At 42.4% G+C, this 20,255-nt stretch overlaps 1 protein-coding gene across 1 annotated transcript in view; it reads left to right on the top strand.

Annotated features, from left to right (window-relative positions):
* The window catches only part of LOC122765406 (receptor tyrosine-protein kinase erbB-4-like), a 253,999-nt gene extending 237,282 nt beyond the window's left edge, over positions 1 to 16,717 (top strand). The window contains exons 22-28 of the mRNA XM_044019642.1: positions 5,223 to 5,378; positions 7,426 to 7,501; positions 7,692 to 7,838; positions 10,706 to 10,803; positions 10,883 to 11,053; positions 13,491 to 13,776; positions 14,800 to 16,717. Of these exons, the coding sequence (XP_043875577.1) occupies positions 5,223 to 5,378; positions 7,426 to 7,501; positions 7,692 to 7,838; positions 10,706 to 10,803; positions 10,883 to 11,053; positions 13,491 to 13,776; positions 14,800 to 15,632 (1,767 nt within the window). The 3' untranslated portion in view covers positions 15,633 to 16,717. The remainder of the gene's footprint in view (positions 1 to 5,222; positions 5,379 to 7,425; positions 7,502 to 7,691; positions 7,839 to 10,705; positions 10,804 to 10,882; positions 11,054 to 13,490; positions 13,777 to 14,799) is intronic.
* Positions 16,718 to 20,255: the final 3,538 nt, after the last annotated feature.

Here is a 20,255-nt window from a genome sequence, read left to right on the forward strand (position 1 = left end):
ATGAAAAGGTGGTTTCACTTAAACCGCTTCTGTCATTTTTCATAATGTGAATATTTTCTACTTTCTGTCATTTTTCAGCTTCTTAAATGTGAATAATTTCTACTTTCTTTCATTTTCAGCTTCTTAAATGTGAATAATTTCTACTTTCTTTCATTTTTCAGCTTCTTAAATGTGAATAATTTCTACTTTCCTTCATTTTCAGCTTCTTAAATGTGAATAATTTCTACTTTCTTTCATTTTCAGCTTCTTAAATGTGAATAATTTCTACTTTCTTTCATTTTTCAGCTTCTTAAATGTGAATAATTTCTACTTTCCTTCATTTTTCAGCTTCTTAAATGTGAATAATTTCTACTTTCTTTCATTTTTCAGCTTCTTAAATGTGAATAATTTCTACTTTCCTTCATTTTTTAGCTTCTTAAATGTGAATATTCAATTTGTGTCTTGACAGAGATGTAGTTCATATTGCAGCACTGACAATTTCAAAATAAAAGTCAGATTGTGTTTCACCAGGTGCAAAAAGGTGCAAATCCCTTTGGACGTTATTTACAGTAACTTTATATACCTCTCCACAGTCCCCAAATATAGTCTCATGGCATGTCGGGACATACTGTCTTTAAGTTTGATAAGATAAGATAAGATAGTCTTTTATTTGTCTCGCAGTGGGGACATTTACATTGTTACAACAGCAAAGTCAACTTTTCCCATTTTTTGAGTTGACAACCTCCATTTCTGCTTTTAATATCAACAAAGTTGACCTCTCCAGTCAGAGTGGAGACAGCGCTCTCTGTTGGAGTCAAGGTGAATAACAACACGTCTCTGTCACAGTTTGGTTATGGCACGGCTGGTGCTAGCACTGCATTTTTCAAATTGTCAGCATTTTCAGCCTTTTTAAGACTCGGCAGCAAAAGAAAGAAATGAAAGACAAAACAAGTATTTACATAATTTGTATAAACTAATCGGAACCACATGTGAGAAGAGCTAAATAAATAAATAAATAAATAAAAAGCACCAATGAAACTTTTCCCGTTTTTCCATTGAACCCAAACTGAAGAAAATGTGCCGCTATCATTGAAAGTGACCATTTATCCAGCTCTGACCTGAGGTCAACAACAAGGCTGACATTTTATTCTACGATGAAAAAAAAAATGACCCTATGAATGAATTAGCTGACATTTAAGAGGTTTATTTAATTTGTGGCAGATTACAGAGAATTTAACAAATTACAAGCCTTGTGTTTTTTTGTTTTTTTAGTCGAAGTTCTGGCTGAAGGCTGGCTGAGATTTCAATGAAAGGTTATTATTATTATTTTTTTTTTTTCCAAGTTAGCCTCCCGTGTGTGTGTGTGTGTGTGTTATAATTGTTTGGCATCACAGACTAATATTGAAAAAGCGTCCATGTCCGTCTCACTGCAACTTCAGAGCTTCAAGGCTTCAATTTGGAGTTTTCTTTTCACATCAAAGTTGCATATAATAGTTCATTTGTTGTTTTGTGTTTGTTAGGGAACTGAAAACACTGAAAACACAAGACTGTAAACACGCCTGTTGGACACGAGGCCGCATCCTCCGCGTGTGTGGTCGTCATCCTAAAGTTGTCAAAATGCGTCACGGCACAATTATCACGTGACTCGTCGGCTCCCTCGCGTGCGGCTAACAAATGCGGCAGGTATTTGAGCCATTTTTGAAACATAAAAACCTAAAAAAAAAAAGGACAAGAAGCTATTTTTTTCCTCTCCCCTAAACCTCACACAAAAACAAACTATGAATAAATTAAATAAAAACGATACTCTAAAATGATAACAATACAACAAGAAGATTATGATGTCATAATTATCTTTTTTATCATTTAATATTGACAGGGACTTACAAATTCAACTCGATCTTCCTTATTATTTAAACTGGGTTCAAGTTCTGAAGAATTCACATTTGTGGATTGAAAATTTGCAAGAAAGAAGAAGTTTAACCGTATTTAGTTGTTTGAAAATCATATTCCAGGTTAGCAACATTCGCTTGTGGAATGACGAGATTCAAAGGGAATAATCTGACCTCAGCCTAAGATAAATCACACACCAGCATGTGCGTTGATGCTTCTTCTTTTCTTCCAGTATTGTATCAAATATTTACCAAAACTAGAACTAACTATAAGAAAACACAAACAAAAAATCACAAAATGGGAACATAATTGACAAAATTGTCATCAGGAAACTTCTGATTGAGACAATTAACTCCTCAGGAAATTGGTTACTGTTTTAGATCAAGTGAGAAATGGAAGCAAATGTTTCTTCAGACTTTTTTTGTGCAACCAGCAGAGTCGCCCCCTGGTGGATAACTGCTACTTCCAGTCACTTTTCAAACAGTTAGTCAGCTTTTAGTTTGCCTTTTTTGACCCTGCCCGTTTATTAGATTTAAGTGTTTGGATGTTTGGACTGGACTTTCCCCACGTTCCTCCCCATCTGAGTTCTTCGCCTCCAGGTTAAGTAATCACAAATTATCCGATTCCACTTCCGTTTTATTTATCTTTTGTTAAAAGCACATCAGGACTCTGTGGATTTACAACAGCTAAGCGGTGTTAAACCAGAGCAATCAGCGTGGGACCCTCTCGACCTGGAACCGAGGCAGCTCCCACATCTTCCGCTGGGATGCCGATGTTTACTGCCTGGAGAGGCTGGAAATTAATTGGCTCTTTGAGCTGCTGTACATTCCCCTCTGTAAGTGTGATGGCCTCCCCTCATTGCCCCGTCACTTTAAGTCTAAGTGTATTAATGGACTGTGTGGGCCATTGATTCCTAATTCCTCTAGACGTCGACACCGGGGATAAATATTGCGTGGCCCGGTCGTCTTCGGGCTTATTGTAATCAGCGTTGTTATTGATTGCCTGCCTGAACCCCCCAGAAGTAATCCATTTTAAATACACATTCAGTGAGAGGGAGGGGAGGAGGTGCAGACCTTGTCCTATACTCCATGGTCTCACATTGGTGAGGAAAGCCCCACAATTGCAGAACGGGGCAAAGGGAAGTGGGAGATGAAAATCAGAGACTCAGGGAGACAGATTCTGCGAGAGTCACCGCGTGTTTCCAAAGAAATATGTCTTGCTTTTTTTTTTTCCCGTATTATACGTGTGTGGTCTCTGTCGGGGTTGTGTGTTTTTATCTGTGCATGGTGCATGCATGTCTACACGTCTGTCTCCACGAGGCCAGTGGATGATGGATGAGGCTCTCGGCCAGCAGCAGCAGCAGCAGCAGCAGCAGCAGCGAGCCAGACGTGGGCATTATCGATTTATCCTCACATTTGTCTGGAAGGAGGCGACGCGGCGCGGCCTGCCACAATGAGCATTTCAACGCCATGTGGCTCAATATTTTGGTTCACACACGCACGCACACACACACACACATATATATATTTACACAATTTTCACCTGAAGTATTTCAAATGAGTTCTCCGATGCCTGAGGAGCCTTGGTCGAGATTTTTCATTGTCTGCTGAGCACAATGAGCGTGTCCCTCCTCACCGAGGTGTTTTTATTGATCCACCCGCAAAGTGGCATCCACTTGTTTAACATCCACTCTAATACACTTCAAGTGGCCCAGCCTTGTCTGTCTGCCTGCCTGCTTTGTGCAGCTGTGAGCGCAGCAGCGTGTGCGTGTGTGCTCAGGAGAGGCACGTGTGCGAGACCCTGACATATCACATGTGATGCACGCTCACGTGGCCCGCGAATCGTTTTTGTGTTTTCATTTTGTCAAGAGTCCTTGCTGTGTCCCAGCCCACTGAGCAACAAATGAAGGCTCCAATAGCAAAGTTGCCACTCTCTCTGCTCAAGGCTTTGTTGCTTTTCTCTCCCCCCCCCCACACTCACTTGTTTTGCTCATCAGGTGTTCATAACCAACGTTAACAAATCGGGAGGACATGCATTCTCCTTGCTGCCTAACCATCTTGAAAATAGCTCCAATTACGAGGACACGGAGGACCGTGACTGAAAAAGATTGCGCGTAAATGCGGATGCTGGGCATATAAAGCTCCAGTATGTGACATTTGGGAGGGTCTTTTGGCAGGGATTGAATACACTACTCGTAAAATGCATCACATTGTTTTTCATAGCCTGAGAGTAAGCCTTTTTATGTGTGCTTGAGGTAAGGGCCTTGCTTAATGGAGGCTGGCATCTTGCGCCGCCATTGTTTGTACAGAAGCCCAAATGGATAAAAAGCAGTCAGAGTGTGGATTTTTCACATTTTGAAGTGTAAACTTATTGCCGTCGTTCCCTGACATGCTTGGGAAAGAAAGGCAGATAGCAATGGCTTATTTTTTTTAAGAGGGTGTTCAAAATGAATCCGACGCCACGTAGCAGACAGAGCGCCCCCTGCTGATATGGTATATGATAATAGTCTGATGCACAATTAGCTTGTACTTTCTTTGGGTTTTTTGTTTTTTTTCTGAAACAGCCACTGGTGTGTTTTAAGTCCACTTGGAGCCGAAATCTGCGGCTAACAGCTGAGCGGCTAGCAGCTGGTGCCGCTACAAACAACTAGTGACAACAAACAGGCATTACGTCACCAACTCAACTTTTATTTTGTCGTTACAAGTAACGAAGATGGTTAAGGGAGTAAAAGTACACATTTTAAAAAAAATTCTACATAAGTACAGTAACAAAGTATTTGTACTTTGTTACATTACACCACTGCACATTGGACCTGTAAACACACACACTGGCAACACAGCTCATGCCTGAAATATCTACGATATTTCTATATTTCAGCATGCACATGCAGAGAGAAGGGTCACATGCTGAGGATTTCTAACGAGAAATGTTCTCTAATGTATCCTGTTGGTGTCAGATATCCCTAAAAAGAACCACGGAGACGAGTTGTGCGTTTGAAACTCTGTTCCGCTGTTACTCATCACAAGCCAGACTGTCTGACTTTCTGACATTTTCTGGAATGCTATAAAATACTGGCTGCTTCTGTGACTCATATACGAGAGGTATGATATCGACGGAAGACGGGATCCAAATGTCCTCGTGGGTGTGTGGTTAATGATGATGACAGTTATGACAATCATTTTTAATGTTAGTGCTGGCATTTACCGCATCGACGATCTCGGGCTGCTGTGATCGTGAAATTTACAATGATGAATGGCTCCATGAGAGGATTCATTGTCTTCTCTTCTCTCTCTTTCTTTATCTCCCCCGCTCTCTTTCTCTTATTCTATACATGCTCATATACATATTCTTAGGGTATGATGTACCTGGAGGAGAGGAGGCTCGTCCACAGGGACCTGGCCGCCCGGAATGTGCTGGTGAAGTCGCCCAACCACATCAAGATTACCGACTTTGGCCTGGCGCGGCTGCTGGACGCTGACGAGAAGGAGTACAATGCGGACGGGGGCAAGGTTGGTGTAAGTGGAGACATGTGCATGGGTTTTTGTTCAGTTATGCATCTAAAAGTGGAATACAACGAGAGAGGTCTGGCTTTTGTAGCTGTTGGCTCCACCCTCTTACTCTGTCCGCACAATCTCCAACTTTATCGAAACACATATAGCAACAGGTGTTAGCCAATCGAGTCACATGTACAGAGTTCTCAGACAGGGTTATTTTCCCTGTAGCCGAGCTAATTTGTCAGCAACATCTGCAACTCTTTAGAGTCATGGCTGACTGTTTGGCAAACAATGTTCAATCAGTGGATCACATCAGGTCTATTGCTTATAATGGCTGATTGACTTGGTTTTGACGAGCGAGTAGAAATAATCCAGTATTGCGTTTGACTCAATATTGCATCGCCTTGCTTTGCTCGACATGAGTGATGTGCACGTTGATTTTGCGTATAATCTGGTGGCACAACAGATTTTTATCACGTTTGGTGTGAATACACCCTAAGATATGGTTTGTAAATGCATCATTTTCTTTTTATCATGCAATAGTGGAGCAGAGTAGGAATAAAAAGAACCATTTTTCTGTTTAATGTCACGTTTTAATGCGATCTGAGATCTTAACACGACTTGACCATATCACACTTAGCTAGTGTCTTATTGTGATTGTGCTGCTGGAAAAGGCTCAAAGAAATTTATTTAATCTTTAACAGTGCCAGAGCCCTGTTTTCATTAAAAAATACAATTTCAAAGCACTTCATCCAAACAATAAAGCAGCCACATTTCCACTCGGTTTGCTTTGTTTGGGGACGTGGACTACATTAATCAGGCGCCCATTCTCTTTTCCTCGCTTTGAGACTCTCTATGCAAATTGTTCTGATCAATTCACTTTATTAAACCGGGCCTGTTCATTGCTGCATCTGTTCAGCTGGAGGCCTGAAGGTAGCCACTGCATCCTCGAGTCTCAAGAAATCACCGTGCACATTTGACGCAAACCGCGTGAGTGATCGACTCCGCGTTGGTGGTCACTGATGACTCGATAAATGAGAGCCGTTGTCAGCACATCTGCCATCAAAATAGATGCATCATGGGAGTTGAATCAACAGAGATGAAAGTGGAGGCAGTGTATCACATTTTCCAACCTGGAGCTTTTTATTTCCCCCATTTTCCTGTTCATTTCCCCAAAGAGCACATGTGTACACGTCACCCCATGAAGGTGAGCGCTCTGATTTGAAACGCCTGCTGCTGCGAGTGTGTGAATATGTGCATTCACAGGCAAAAGGACATATAATTGCCTTGTTCAGTGGACTTTTCTGTCTTCTACAGTCAATATGAAAATCTGATGGAGTGCTGTTGCGCTTGTCCTCATGTAGAAAGTCAAAGAGGTTATGTTGGTTCTGTTTCACACCATAAGCCGTATATAAAAAGCAGCATATTTTGGTTGTAGAACAAACTTCCAGCTTGTGCTGCAACCAAGACCAACCATCAGAACTCCCATTTTAAAGCAACAAAGTCTATTCAAACTGAGTGAAACAAAGCACCACTCACACTGCTGTAACATGAAACATGAAAACTCTCAGTATTAATATTGTGAGGCTACAAATAAATGTAATCATGAGTGATAAAATTAATGTAGATTTAACATTGTCCATTTCCCATAGACTTCCATTCAAATAGAGTTATTTTTCATTAAACAGTTCCTTGCTGGTTACACTCTGCCCCCAAACTGGAAGAATTTCCCATGCCGTCCCTTCTACTGTGATAATGTGAGATAATGTGAGACACAATTAGCACCTTAAAGAGGCGGGCTTACTATCGACGCCTCCTGGGTTAGACTAAAGCTGATCAATCTCAGTACTTGAGTAATATTGAGCAAAGCAAAAGTGGTGGCTGAAAACCGTGTCAATTCACCGATATCTGACAAAGAGGAGATTAAAAGATGTGCCATGCTCTTGAGCAAAATAGCATAATGCAAAAAGCTCCACAAGTCAAGTGTAAATAAGTTTGATAAATGCGAGGATAATAAGTCAAATGTGTGTCTCATTTTCTCTCTCTCTCTCTCTCCCCTCAGATGCCCATTAAATGGATGGCTCTGGAATGCATTCACTACAGGAAGTTCACCCATCAGAGTGACGTGTGGAGTTATGGTGGGTGTTAAATGTGGAATGTGTAGACATCACTGTTTATCAGGCTCAAACTGTGGGAGGAAACAAGTCACCAGACCCGAAATCCTGCCTTTTATTTGCGTCCTTGTAGACACTTCGTCATCACTCACTGTGTGTCTTCTCTCTCTTTTTTTTATTTATTTTTTATTTCTTCCCATCATTCCCCCAAAAGGCGTGACCATCTGGGAGCTGATGACATTCGGAGGCAAACCGTACGACGGCATCCCCACGAGAGAAATCCCGGACATCCTGGAGAAAGGAGAGCGACTGCCGCAGCCGCCCATTTGCACCATCGACGTCTACATGGTCATGGTGAAATGTGAGTAAACAAACAGGGGAAAAAAAAAAACTCAGTCCAAGCACACAACAACTAAACTTATGGAAAAGTAGTTGGTGTCATTTCCTGTTTCCATATAGACCCAACTCTTTCTGTGTTTAATTACTTTTATTTTATTTTGTTGTGTTGCAAAGTTTCCAGACTACAAAATTTGGACTGCAGGTGTGGAAATGTTTAATTACGGGCACAATGAATATAAAACTCTTATATAAAAGTTTAGCATTGTGCCAGGCAATGCAGTTAAACATGATATGACCAATAAACAGATATCAAAGAGTGTTTATATTATATTATATACATCAAAAACCTAAGTAGATTTCTCTTGATAAACGGCAAAATAATAACTATTGAAATGTTCAAAACATTCCTACACTATTACAAGACAATGGTATAAAAAACCAACAATTACTCTGCTTAAAAATGTATGTTCTTACACACACACTCCCAGCCAATCCCACCCAATATTCTGCCTCCAGGCTGTACAGCTCATCCAAAACGTTCACCTCACCCTCGCCTGCATTTTAGCGTGTGTTTACCATCTTCCATCCCTGGTGCCGATGTACATGGCTGGAGAGGGACCCGCTCTCACAGAATATAAGGAAATGGTCCAGGTTTGAAAGCCAATCCACACTTTGAGCTCCGCCAGCTAACGGCGACTTGGCTTCTCCTTTCTCCCGGCATCAGTCTGGTTATATCTCCATCCTGACTGTACTCGGCAATGGTGGAGTGGCTTCTGTCTTCCTCCCCTGTCTTCTGCTGTTGTTTGAGTTGATAGTTTAAGTGCATTGCCATGCCCATAACCCAAACTCTTTCTCTCAACGATAACATGGCTGCCAGCAGGTATACAGAAGGTTTCTAATAATTTCTATACCTCCTTAAAGGAATTGTTCACCAATTAGCATTTAGCTTTGTATTACTAGAATAGAATAGTATTTTTTGAAAAAATTGTGCTTCCAAACCTCAGTTTCCCCATTCTTTTCTTTGTTACGTGCCCACCAGTAACACTTCCTGTTAGCATAACTGTTAGCAAAGATGGCGGACACTGTTTACTAAAAAGTGTAGAATTAGCGTTGCAGTTCCAAGCCTCAGACTAAGTGTCACTGGTGGCCAGTATTCCTTTAAGTCTTTGGTATATCAATAATATGTTTGCCACTTTATCTCACCACTAGACAGCATTTTCAGGATGGAAAATCTCACACCAAAGTCCATACAGAAAACCAGCATTTTTAGCTAATAGGGACACAAGGAGCTGCATTGTTTGGTCAGTTTTTGTCACATCGGTCACTCTGAAGAAAGGATTTCCAGCTAGAAAAATGCTGTCTAACGGCGAGCAAAGGCAGTTGTTTCAGGTGAGCCTCATCTTAAGTGGCTAAAATCCAGATTTCCAGACTGGTTCATGGAAACTGTGGCGCACAATGTTAGTGTTGATAATGTGTCAGTCACCTCGTATACAACCATACTTGGAAAAACTGAAGTATCCCTTTAAAACTTCTCCACATAAACTTCTCCCCACTGGCTATTTTAACTTAAATTACTTTGTCCCCCTTTTTTATTGCACAATTATTGCACCTGCCTCTTATTATTGGCTGTGTGTGACTCTGTGAATCTAAATTTGTCCTCACTGTGATTAATTCTGTACGAGAACAGCAGCAGAGTACTTAAAGTGCCATATGTGCCTAAAAAGAATGATATGATCCAACTTGGAACTTGAGATCAAAGCATATTCCCGTGACAAAAAGGTTGATTTTATCAAAATGTCATCATATCTAATTGTTTTTCTTTTTTTACCCCAAATGAAAAATTATTTCCAATGTTTTTTGACAGCACAGAAACAATCCACCACTGCCCTGCAGCCATTTAGCATAATAACAATGCAGACTGATTTTTTTTTTCACTCCCCCAGGAGGAGGAAAATAAATTCTATGAAATGTGTTTTGACAAGATTATTATAAATGCTGAGGTCAAAATGATTCCTTGAACTGAGCAGGCAGCAAATCGCTCAAAGGCTCTCGCGTGTTCCTGATTGATATTTCATATGTTACTGTTTTCACATACGATTCATTTTAGAAACACATCAGCATCAGTGTGACACCAGAAATAGTCAAAACAGGTCAGTTATTGGTTCAAAAGGGCAGTTTAGACATTGCCACTTCCATCAAAACCTAAGAGGAAGAAAATGATCATGCATGTTACTAATAATTACCAATTACCTCTGTTTGGGGGAACTATAGTGGCCTTCACACACCAGCAAGCTTCTTCTTCAAAACAGGAAACACATATTCTGGCTGGGTTTGGGCTGCTGTAGAAATGTGGTGGTGCAAGATGGACGCCTCTGTAAGGCAAAGCCCTTTCCCAAGTCCATATAAAGGGCTTATACTACGGCTAATGGTGCAAGAATTACTGTATGTACATGGGTTTACTGTATTTTCCAGCCACCTCGGAAACAGGGAGAGGAATATGGGTCTGACCGATCCTGCGTGGGTTTTCTTTCAGTATTCATCTTCCTCCCACAGTTTGTTTTCCCAAAGACATACAGATTGGAGATTAGGTTAACTGGAGGCTCTGAATCGATCGTCATTGTGAATGGTTGTGTTGACCCTGTGGTGGACTGGAAACCTCAGGGGGGTTTGGCTCCATGTTCCCCCGCATCCCCTTTAAAAGGATATGTGGTAGAAAGGGAATGAATGTATTTCCATTAATGGGATATTAGCAGGTCATGCATAGTCCTTTTTGGAAACTACTACTAGCTATGGAGGTGCACACAACTTTACATAAATATTACTCTTTTCTCCAACCTTTATAGATGCATTCATCTTTTTGTTTTGTCTTCTTCACTCTCTCTTCCTCAGGCTGGATGATTGACGCAGACAGCAGACCTAAGTTCAAGGAGCTTGCTGCAGAGTTCTGCAGAATGGCCCGCGACCCTCAGCGATACCTGGTCATCCAGGTGAGTTCACTTCTGCAGACGATCTGTGCAACGTTCTGTATGTCGTCACACTAATGATGTCACTTGTCACTCTACCCAGGGAGACGACCGCATGAAGCTCCCCAGCCCCAACGACAGCAAGTTCTTTCAGAGCCTCTTGGACGAGGAGGACCTGGATGACCTGATGGACGCCGACGAGTATCTGGTGCCTCGGGGTTACAACATGGCTCCTCAGTCACATACCGCCAGACCTCGAGTTGACTCCAACAGAGTAAGGATACAGTGTAGGAACATACGTACCATTTCATGTAAACCCTACAGATGCTCGTACATGAAAATCCCAGAAGATCAACAGTTTCTGAAATAATCACACCGGCTCGCCAATAAAAAATACCACATTCAAAGTCACTTAAATCACCTTTCTCCCTCATTCTGATGCCTAGTTTGAACTTCAGCAGGTCGATTTAAAACGCCACATCTCTATGCCGAGATGCTGCCATGTGATTGGCTGATGGGACATTAAACAGGTGTGCCTAATAAAAGGGAGGAAAAACGTGTGAAGATCCATACAATTTTAATAAAACTTTGATATAAAACCCCCTCATAGCTTCCATATTTACACTCTATTGTTCGCTCACACTGACTCTCCGTCCTCTGCACATGCTCAAGGTGGTTAAGAACTTCCAATACACTGATGATTTCCCTCTGCTAATGGCCCACCTCCATCATCTCCCTCCCAGTGTGCGTGGCTTAAATCTGGACTATTTATGCACTCGCTCCCCAGACCCCGGGTTTCATTACTCACAGCACCATAAGCAAATAACCAGAGACTCTCTTAAAATGCTGGAGCTGTCTACTAATAGACAACGACTGCCGGGTTTGACTGTTTGCTCTGCCGCATGCACCACGTGCCACTGGCTCTACAGTTTTTGCACCTTCACCCACACGGCTCGCCCATTTGCCTTCAGCTCTGTGTTTCTTGACACACGCTAATCCACCCGGGGCTCACCCGTTCTCAGGGTCACAAATTGAACTTCCTTTGATTACACTGTCAAACTCTCCTCCATGCCCGGGCCAGGAAGAAAATTAATTCAAATCCCTCAACTGGCTGGAAAGTTAGTTATTCAGGTTGCACCACCGCAGACACAGTCAGATACAGACGATTATCTAATCCGGGCTGATGCTAAAACTTAAAAAGAGAAGTGGATAATGACCAGCTTTGAAGAAGGGAGGAACAGTTTGAAGCTGTTTGTAATGGAGAGAAGACAGTGGGAGTAGGCGGACTGATATGACCCCGGGACATTCCTATTTTTTATTTATTTTTTCCTATGGTTTGTTGCTCCGCTTCCTGTAATTGCTGCTGTAGTGTAAGGAGTCAGCACAGAGTACAGAGGAGTAGGCCTGAGTTAAATAGCCCACGGCAAGCAAAGACAGCACCACAAGAAAAGCCCTTTGCTTCACATGTCATGTTTTGTATTTTCTTGTGGGTTCTTTTATTTTTTTTTGTTCTTTTTCTGAGGTTCAGGTTTTTGAGTCGTAGCCTCGCCTGGCTGCCCTTCACACTCCCTGAAGGCTGACGACTACACCAGCAGAACTTTGTCTCCGAGTTTTTACCTTTAACAGGCAGCTGCAGTGGTTTTAAGTCTCACTTCCTTTGCTGCAGATGGCCCACTGCTGGCATAAAGTACCTCAAACTTATTCTCTTGTACACAATGTGTTTGCTGTGGTTGAACTGAATCATAGACATCTTTAGTTTGTACATTTTAAAAACATGCTTCACAGTTTCCAGACTGCTTTAAATGAGTAGTAATCATAATACTAGAAAATACTGGTCACAATTAATAAATGCGTAATAAAGCATTAAATAGGACACTGCTACCTCTTAAATATTTGGAGCATTCTTAATTATACACACACTTATTACAGTCCTATTGCTGCTATTAAGCCATCGTCATCAAATAATATTCCTAAACTCTGGTCATAAACTGTACAACTTTATTATTAATGCCCATTAACATCTTATATGTCTAATAATGTCATCTTATTTAGGTTTAAAGATTGTAAAAGCTAGTACTAGTAGTAAAACTAGCTACTAGTACTTGTTTATAAGGCTGGCAAGGCAAAATTGATTAAGATTTCATTCATTCATTCATCTTCTACCACTTTATCCTCCACATGAGGGTTGAAAGGGGTTCACTAGTTCACCAGTCCATCACAGGGCCAACACTCACACCTACGGTCAATTTAGAGTGTCCGATTTACCTCATCCGGTTTTGTCCGGGTTCCCTCCCACAGTTCAAAAACATGCCTCAAAAATGACCGTAGGTGTGAGTGTGTGAGTGAATGGTTGTTTGTCTCTATAAAGCGGCAGAAGATGAGTGAGTGAATGAGTGAACCCCCCAAAGCTGTTTTTGGACTGTGGGAGGAAACTGGAGAACGCCCACACACACGGGTGTGGGTGTAAATGGATTGTACAGTAATGTAAATGTACAGTAGTTTTTGATTTCTGGACCAGTATTTGCTGTCCTGTACTGAGAAAAATGTGGACTTTATAAAACAAGGGGTTTTTATTGACATAATAACCACTCCTACTAAACTATTGAGTTCAGCTTTGTGTTAAATGTTGATCCCCATAATTCCATACAGCAGGATAAATATAAATATGACCATATCAGTACTTACATTTTCCTTCCCGCCCTTTCCCTCAGAACCAATTTGGTTATCGAGACGGTGGTCCAAACCCTGCAGAGGGCTCTTTGGTCGGCGCTCAGGCCAGTGTGGGCCAGGAAGCAGCGACGGGGTCCGGTCCGGCCCTGGAGGACCAGCGGTGTAACGGCAGCCTGCATAAAAAGAGCCTAAGCATGACCGGAGGAGAGGACAGTGGGGGCCAGAGGTACAGCGCTGACCCCACAATCTTCCTCGGGGAGAGGGCGTCCAGAGGCGACACTGACGAGGACGGATACATGACTCCCATGAAGGACAAGAACTCCTCAGGTCAGCTTCAAGTGACACACAATCACACTCTGAAGAATAAATATTGGTGCTGCTGGAACCACTTAGTGGTCCTGATAGTCAAGGTAACTATGACAAGCGGAATTGTTGAAATTCTGAAGCTTTACAGAAGCTAAAATATCTTCAGGTATTTTTTTGCCATGAAGATGCATTTGCAGTTGGATTTAATTTGTTGCACCGTGTAGAAAATATTCAACAACCTCGCCTTAATTGTATTAATTCCTCACAAATGTAAGGAGCACACGACAGAAACCTGGTTTAAATGTAAAACAAGAGCATCCAGTATTTGCAGCAGCGTCTCACCTAATTAAGTGTTATATTATCTGCCTTTTTTTTTCCTCATTCATAGAGTAAATACAATACGATAATTTGCAGCACAGTCTTCCTGCCATTTTACCATTTTCGACTCGTTTCATTCCATGAATCAAAATTCCTACAGTTTTGCATCGACGGCACCCGCCGCCTCTGTGAAGTCACGTTTTGCCTTTTATCATATTTCATCCATCGGCTCCTCTCTTGCTTCTTCGTCTTTGATTTGCGAGCGGCGCCAAATATAACAAAGCCTGCAGCAGAATGCATCTGATGCAATGTCAAGGAGCAGGAAGAGTGGGCACAATCAATAGGCTTTGCACCCCACTATTACTGCGCTTGGAAGCAGTGAAGAGGGGTCATTTTCTGGCATTTTCACCTCCGGCAGATGGAGTTTCCAGTGCCAAAGAATTGCTGGCAAGTTGCCTGTCTGGTCCTGAGTGGCTGCGATTATCACCATTATCATCTCCAGCTCCATTTTTCCTCCTCATTAGAGAGTCATCTCTTCTTCTTTCATTTCCATTCCTTTACTTTTATTGTTTCCTATGCTATCCTATTTATTTATTTATTTATTTGTTTTCTGTTGATCTTGTTTATTGGCCTGTCTTTCTCACAAACTTCTTTTTTTTTTTCTTATTCTCTACTTTCCCTACCCTTCCCCTTTCCTGCCCTTCCCCTCTCTGATCCGTGCTACAGAATACCTGAATCCAATTGAGGAGAATCCGTTTGTCACGCGACGTAAAAATGGTGAGATCCACGCCTTGGATAACCCCGGCTACCACAGCACACCGAACAGTCAGCCCAAAGGAGAGGATGAGTACATCAATGAGCCTCTTTACCTCAACACCTTCCATACCCCTGCTGAGCTCGGCCTGGAAGCTCTGAGAAGAAATGGGCTGCCCCTTCCCGCCCCATCTTCTATCTCAGCCACGACCTCAGGCTCCCACCTTCCGCTCACCATCCAGACAAGTCTGCCACACTACCCTCTCCCCACGGCCCAGCCCTCTCCATCTGCTCTACCCTGCCACCACGGCCCACCGACCCACATCCTTCATCCTCACCACACCATCAAACCAACCGGACAACCTGGCAATCCAGGTGGTGGCTCCGCCGCTCAGAGCCAAACGGGAGCAAATGCCCAAACCCAGGTGTGCCAGTCCGGCACCCTGTCTACTCCGGCCACCATAGGACACAGCAGCCTGCCAGCCTATCAGAGCCTTGGAGCAATGCACCCTGGCAGCATGCTGAAGCATGGAGGACAGCTGTCAAGTAAAACCAGTGGGAAGAAGCTCAAGGTGACCTTCGACAATCCAGAATACTGGCAGCACAGCTTGCCTCCCAAATCATCGAACCAGGCGGCGCCCGATGGAGCCCAGGGTGGTTCCACGAATGCCAAACTGTTCTACAAACAGAACGGACACATACGGCCGGTGGTAGCTGAGAACCCTGAATACATGTCAGAGTTCTCCCTAAAACCTGGCACCGTCTTGCCGCCTCCGCCTTACCGACAGCGGAACACTGTGGTCTAGATCTTACCACTTGACGAACTTTCCTCAATATGTCTAGCCTCCGACAACCCTAACGTCCTCTTTGGGTCCTACGCAGAAGAGATGACACGCCACCAGACTCTTGAAATCGTGCACCATGTGCTGTAGACTGTAGCAACATCAGAACAAGGGTGGACCGAACTGTCCAACCAACGAGACCCAACTTAGACTCATGCGCCTCCACACTATATCCACTCCACTCCGGTCCATTTCTGTTCTTTACATAGAGACGGCGCTCACAGAGATCACAGAGAATGTGAAGGTTATGTTAGTTTCCAGCAAATAAAGGACACTTGACCGTCAACGAGCAGCAGATATATTGTGTTGTTTTGTTCCATCCATCGGCGTCAAATGAAATGAATTCAAACACAGACCAGAACTCACTGCCAGCCACTGTGGTGTCACATTCTTTTGGAGGAACAAAAGGTTTTATTTTAACAATGTTTTTGTTAATGGTGGTCTCAGACGGCCTGAACAGCAAATATGAGCCGCGGATGTGGAAGCAAGGAGAAACCGAACTTCGACGGAGGAACTAAGGCTGCAAAAGGAATTCCACAAACTTGAAAAACGGAGCAGTGAAAGCTGATCAGTCTTTTTATTTGTTGCCAGTAGGATTATACTCTACGTTCCTGCATTTTTATTTTTTTTTTTAAATATCAAATTCACTAAACTCATCTCGTCTTTATACTGTAACTGTGAAACTGTGATGGCCAAAACTACAGTGATTTCTCCTTTTCTGTTTGGACTTTTCGACACATCCACAAAAATACTGCGTTCTATTTGGAAAAACTGCTTGAAAAACAGCGTTTTTTTCCAAACTAAATACACTGTAAACATATTTCTATACACTGGTTGCAGAGGCGAAAATATGGATTTTTATACACTGGTTTTCCCATTCAGATCATCATCAAGCAAGTTGTTAATTAGGTTTAACGAGTGAAGAGTGGTTCACCCTTTGATTGGAAGGGTAGTCGGGGGAATTGCGTAATAGTGTCATAAGACAAGCAGCTGAGTGAATGGAATAAAATGGCGACCATAGATTGAGAGCGAAGACCTTAAGGAATGATCAAGACAGCACCAGCAGAGCACAGAAAAAAACAAACAACTTATCCCTCTCTCTGTGTTTGTGTGTTTAAATACTGGCAAGTCAGTTTGGTTTGGTCTAACATGGCACAACTGAATAATTATGAAAGCTGACAATTACCACCACAGGTAAAGGCTGCTTTTGTGCTATAACACTTTACAGTTTGTTTGCTCAGATTGTTCATGACAACTTTAGTTTTTTTGTTTTAATTTTAAGACTGTTTATGGTCCAGAAGTCAGAAATTCTTCTTCTAAATGAATCATGTATACACTATAAACTAATGTGTACTTGCAAATGCATATATATATAGGAACGTTGCAAAATGCTGCAAGTGAGCATTGGATTTCTTTCCGGTGTAATTCAAGCAGGTCATAGTTAGACAATACTGGTGGTTCAACACATGACAGGTCTACTTTAATCACTTTTGACTGAAACCATTTATTCATCGATCCTAATTTATTTACTACTATTAGTAAATTTAGGGCCACACGGTGGTGTAGTGGTTAGCACTCTCGCCTTGCAGCGAGAAGACCCGGGTTCGAGCCCCGGTTGGAACAAGGGCCTTTCTGCATGGAGTTTGCATGTTCTCCCCGTGTGTGCGTGGGTTCTCTCCGGGTTCTCCGGCTTCCTCCCACAGTCCAAAAACATGCAATGTGGGGATTAGGTGAATTGAACACTCTAAATTGACCGTAGGAGTGAGTGTGAGAGTGAATGGTTGTTTGTCTCTAGTTGTGTGTGGCCCTGCGATGGACTGGCGAACTGTCCAGGGTGTACCCCGCCTATCGCCCGATGTAGCTGAGATTGGCACAGCACCCCCCGCGACCCTCTGGTGGAGGATAAAGCGGTTAGATGATGACTGACTATTAGTAAATTTACCACACAGAATAAAGTCTAGCTGTGATTTTCGTTCATGTCGACACACGAGAATGTAGTCGGTGTTCGATAATTTCCTTTTCTTTTAGCCTAGAGGAATTTCATAAAAGAGAACACTTGTGATGCCTCTACAGGCAAACTGCCAGTCACTGCTGCTAAAAGTACTGCTGTTACAGCCATTCTTTCTCCTGCCAAGCCATACAGAACACCTGTGGGTGAAGGAACCACCACAGTGCTTGCCAAACACAAAAAGTCAAGATGAGCGTTTTGTCCCCGTTGCAGTATCTCCCTGGAATTATGTGATACTCCAGTGAATGTAGTGGTGGTGGTGGAAAAGAACCAACAACAACTAGATTTGCATTTTACAACCATTATCTACAAAAGTACAAAACATTTCTTCTGTCTCTGCTTTGAGAGCGTTTGATCATTCTGCCGTGGCACAGCTCTGTACAAGCTGTTTTCTTGTGTAGGGTTATTTATTTTTGTGTATTTATGTGTGGCAAAGTGTTTTCGTCTGAGTACGCGGGGGGGAAAAAAAAAAGAAGCGCGCCGTATCTGCTTGTCCTCCCCGTTGAGCACTTTGATCCAAAGCAAGGGTTCCCACCCTTCATTACTGAAATATTCAACTTGTTTATATGGCGCTTTACCACTTCAGAAAGCTAAAGAAGTCAAAGGAAGGTGCTGCAGCTGAAGACTGAACCCATTTTTCTGTGGCACTGACCAGTTTCTAAGAATGACCTCGTTTCCCCTCGTTTAGATTTCTCTGTGTGTATTTGCTTCAAACAATATTTTTGATGCTGCTTTGATGATATCATGATTATTTGATGAAGGAATATTTTGTAGTCACTTTTTCAGCTCTGATTCCCTGAAAAAGAGACAGCGTTTAATATCGTTTCAAATATTTATAGCGTGTTTGAGCTTGTTTATACCGAACTACGAAGGCGAGTGTGAAATCTGGGTTTCGAGAATGGAAAAAGTAGGGTGGTTAAAAAAAAGATAAACGCTTCTCTCTTGTTAGCCTTGAATTATATGGTATGAAATATTTTAGAATCAAAACAGTATTGAAACAGTAGCGGCCAACTCGCACATGAATTATGGATCCGTCGCTTTATTGCTCGCATTGCATGTTTGGCAGGGCAAGTGTCGGCCAAATCAAGTTTTACATTTACGCGTTTAGATGAAACACGACACGACTCAAACTGAGCTCTTGGACGAGGTCTTTCTCCCGGTTGTAGATGGTGTTTTTTTTTGCAACCCAACAATGGCAGACAGCGTCGACGTCGCATCACTAATGCGACATTTACAACTCTCGCTCCCTCCAGCACCGAGTGTTTTTGTCAGTGTCAGTGGCGGACGCCGTCACTTTAGCGGCATTAGCTCTTTTCTGCTAGCTAGCCTGTTGCTCTGACACATAACCCGTGCTCGTCGGCTGTCGTGACCTGACGCGCTGAGGTCTCCAGGTTGTCCGAGTCACTTTACAGTCTTTCAAGAGTTTATTGATTGAAAAACAACACACTTGTAGTATAAAGTTTGTCAAGTATTGTGAAGATGATACCCTGCTGTAGAAGCAACCATTCTGCCCTCGCATCCAAGAATTTATTTCTTGTTTCAAACATATTTTGCCTTGGATGTGGGCCATGTTAACTACTTGTCCCTGGTGTTTAAGACCAATTATCACCCTTTTTTTTTTTTTTATTGTGTTCCTACAGAGGTGCAGAGTCATGTATCCTTTGTTGTACTGAAGTGAATCCTTCAATGTTTCATTCTCAGCTACCATATAGGCTGCGACAGACAGACTACTGTATAGTACAACATCACCTTGCATGGTACCCGAAGTGTTTTACTGCCCTCCACCTTTATATCTCCTCATTGCAGATATATTTAAATTTGTGTCCAAGGAGAAGGGAAAGTGTTGAAGGAAATAACCTGATATTTTTACTGAATTCAGTAGCACAAACTTACTTCATGGGTTTTTTTTGTGTATAGTAACCCTATTTAAAGTCTTTTTGATATTTCCTTTTCCATATAATCAATGATGTATTTCCTCACTAACGTGTCAGTTACTGTACATTATCCTTCGCCCTAGTTGCATTGTAATTGCACAAATCATTGCCCGTGAGTGGCTGCCATTCATTTATCTGTGTTCAGATCAGTATAAATGTACAGAATCCTTTCGGGGAATGGGGGGGGGTTTGCTCCAGAATTTATCTAACACACACTTCAACGACAACAACAACAACAAATGTGAATAGTATTTTTATAAAGCACTGAAAATGGCCGATGTGGTGAATTTGTAAATAAGGACGCTAATGCTTTGACTTCACACGGTCCTCCCTGGAACTGCTGTTCTCTCCCGCTTATAACCACTTGTACAAAAGAAGAGCAGTACATACATTATGTTTATGTAAGCGTACTTTTTTCTTTCTTTTTTTGACTAATGGGGGATTTTGATTTGAAATGTGCTCGTCGACCCATACTCATGTGAATCTCTGTTTTGGTGGCGTCGTGGCTGTAGCGTTTCAAACTCGATGGAAACCTTAACAGTGTCGGGGTGATGCTGGGGCAGGGGCAGGGGCGGGAGAAGGGAAAGGGGTGGTGGGTGGTGGGGAGGGGGGCGTGTTCAGTTCACCTTTTGTCCCTGTTTTTGC

This window comes from Solea senegalensis, linkage group LG2 (genome assembly GCF_019176455.1).
Source record: "Solea senegalensis isolate Sse05_10M linkage group LG2, IFAPA_SoseM_1, whole genome shotgun sequence".
Lineage (NCBI taxonomy): Eukaryota > Metazoa > Chordata > Actinopteri > Pleuronectiformes > Soleidae > Solea > Solea senegalensis.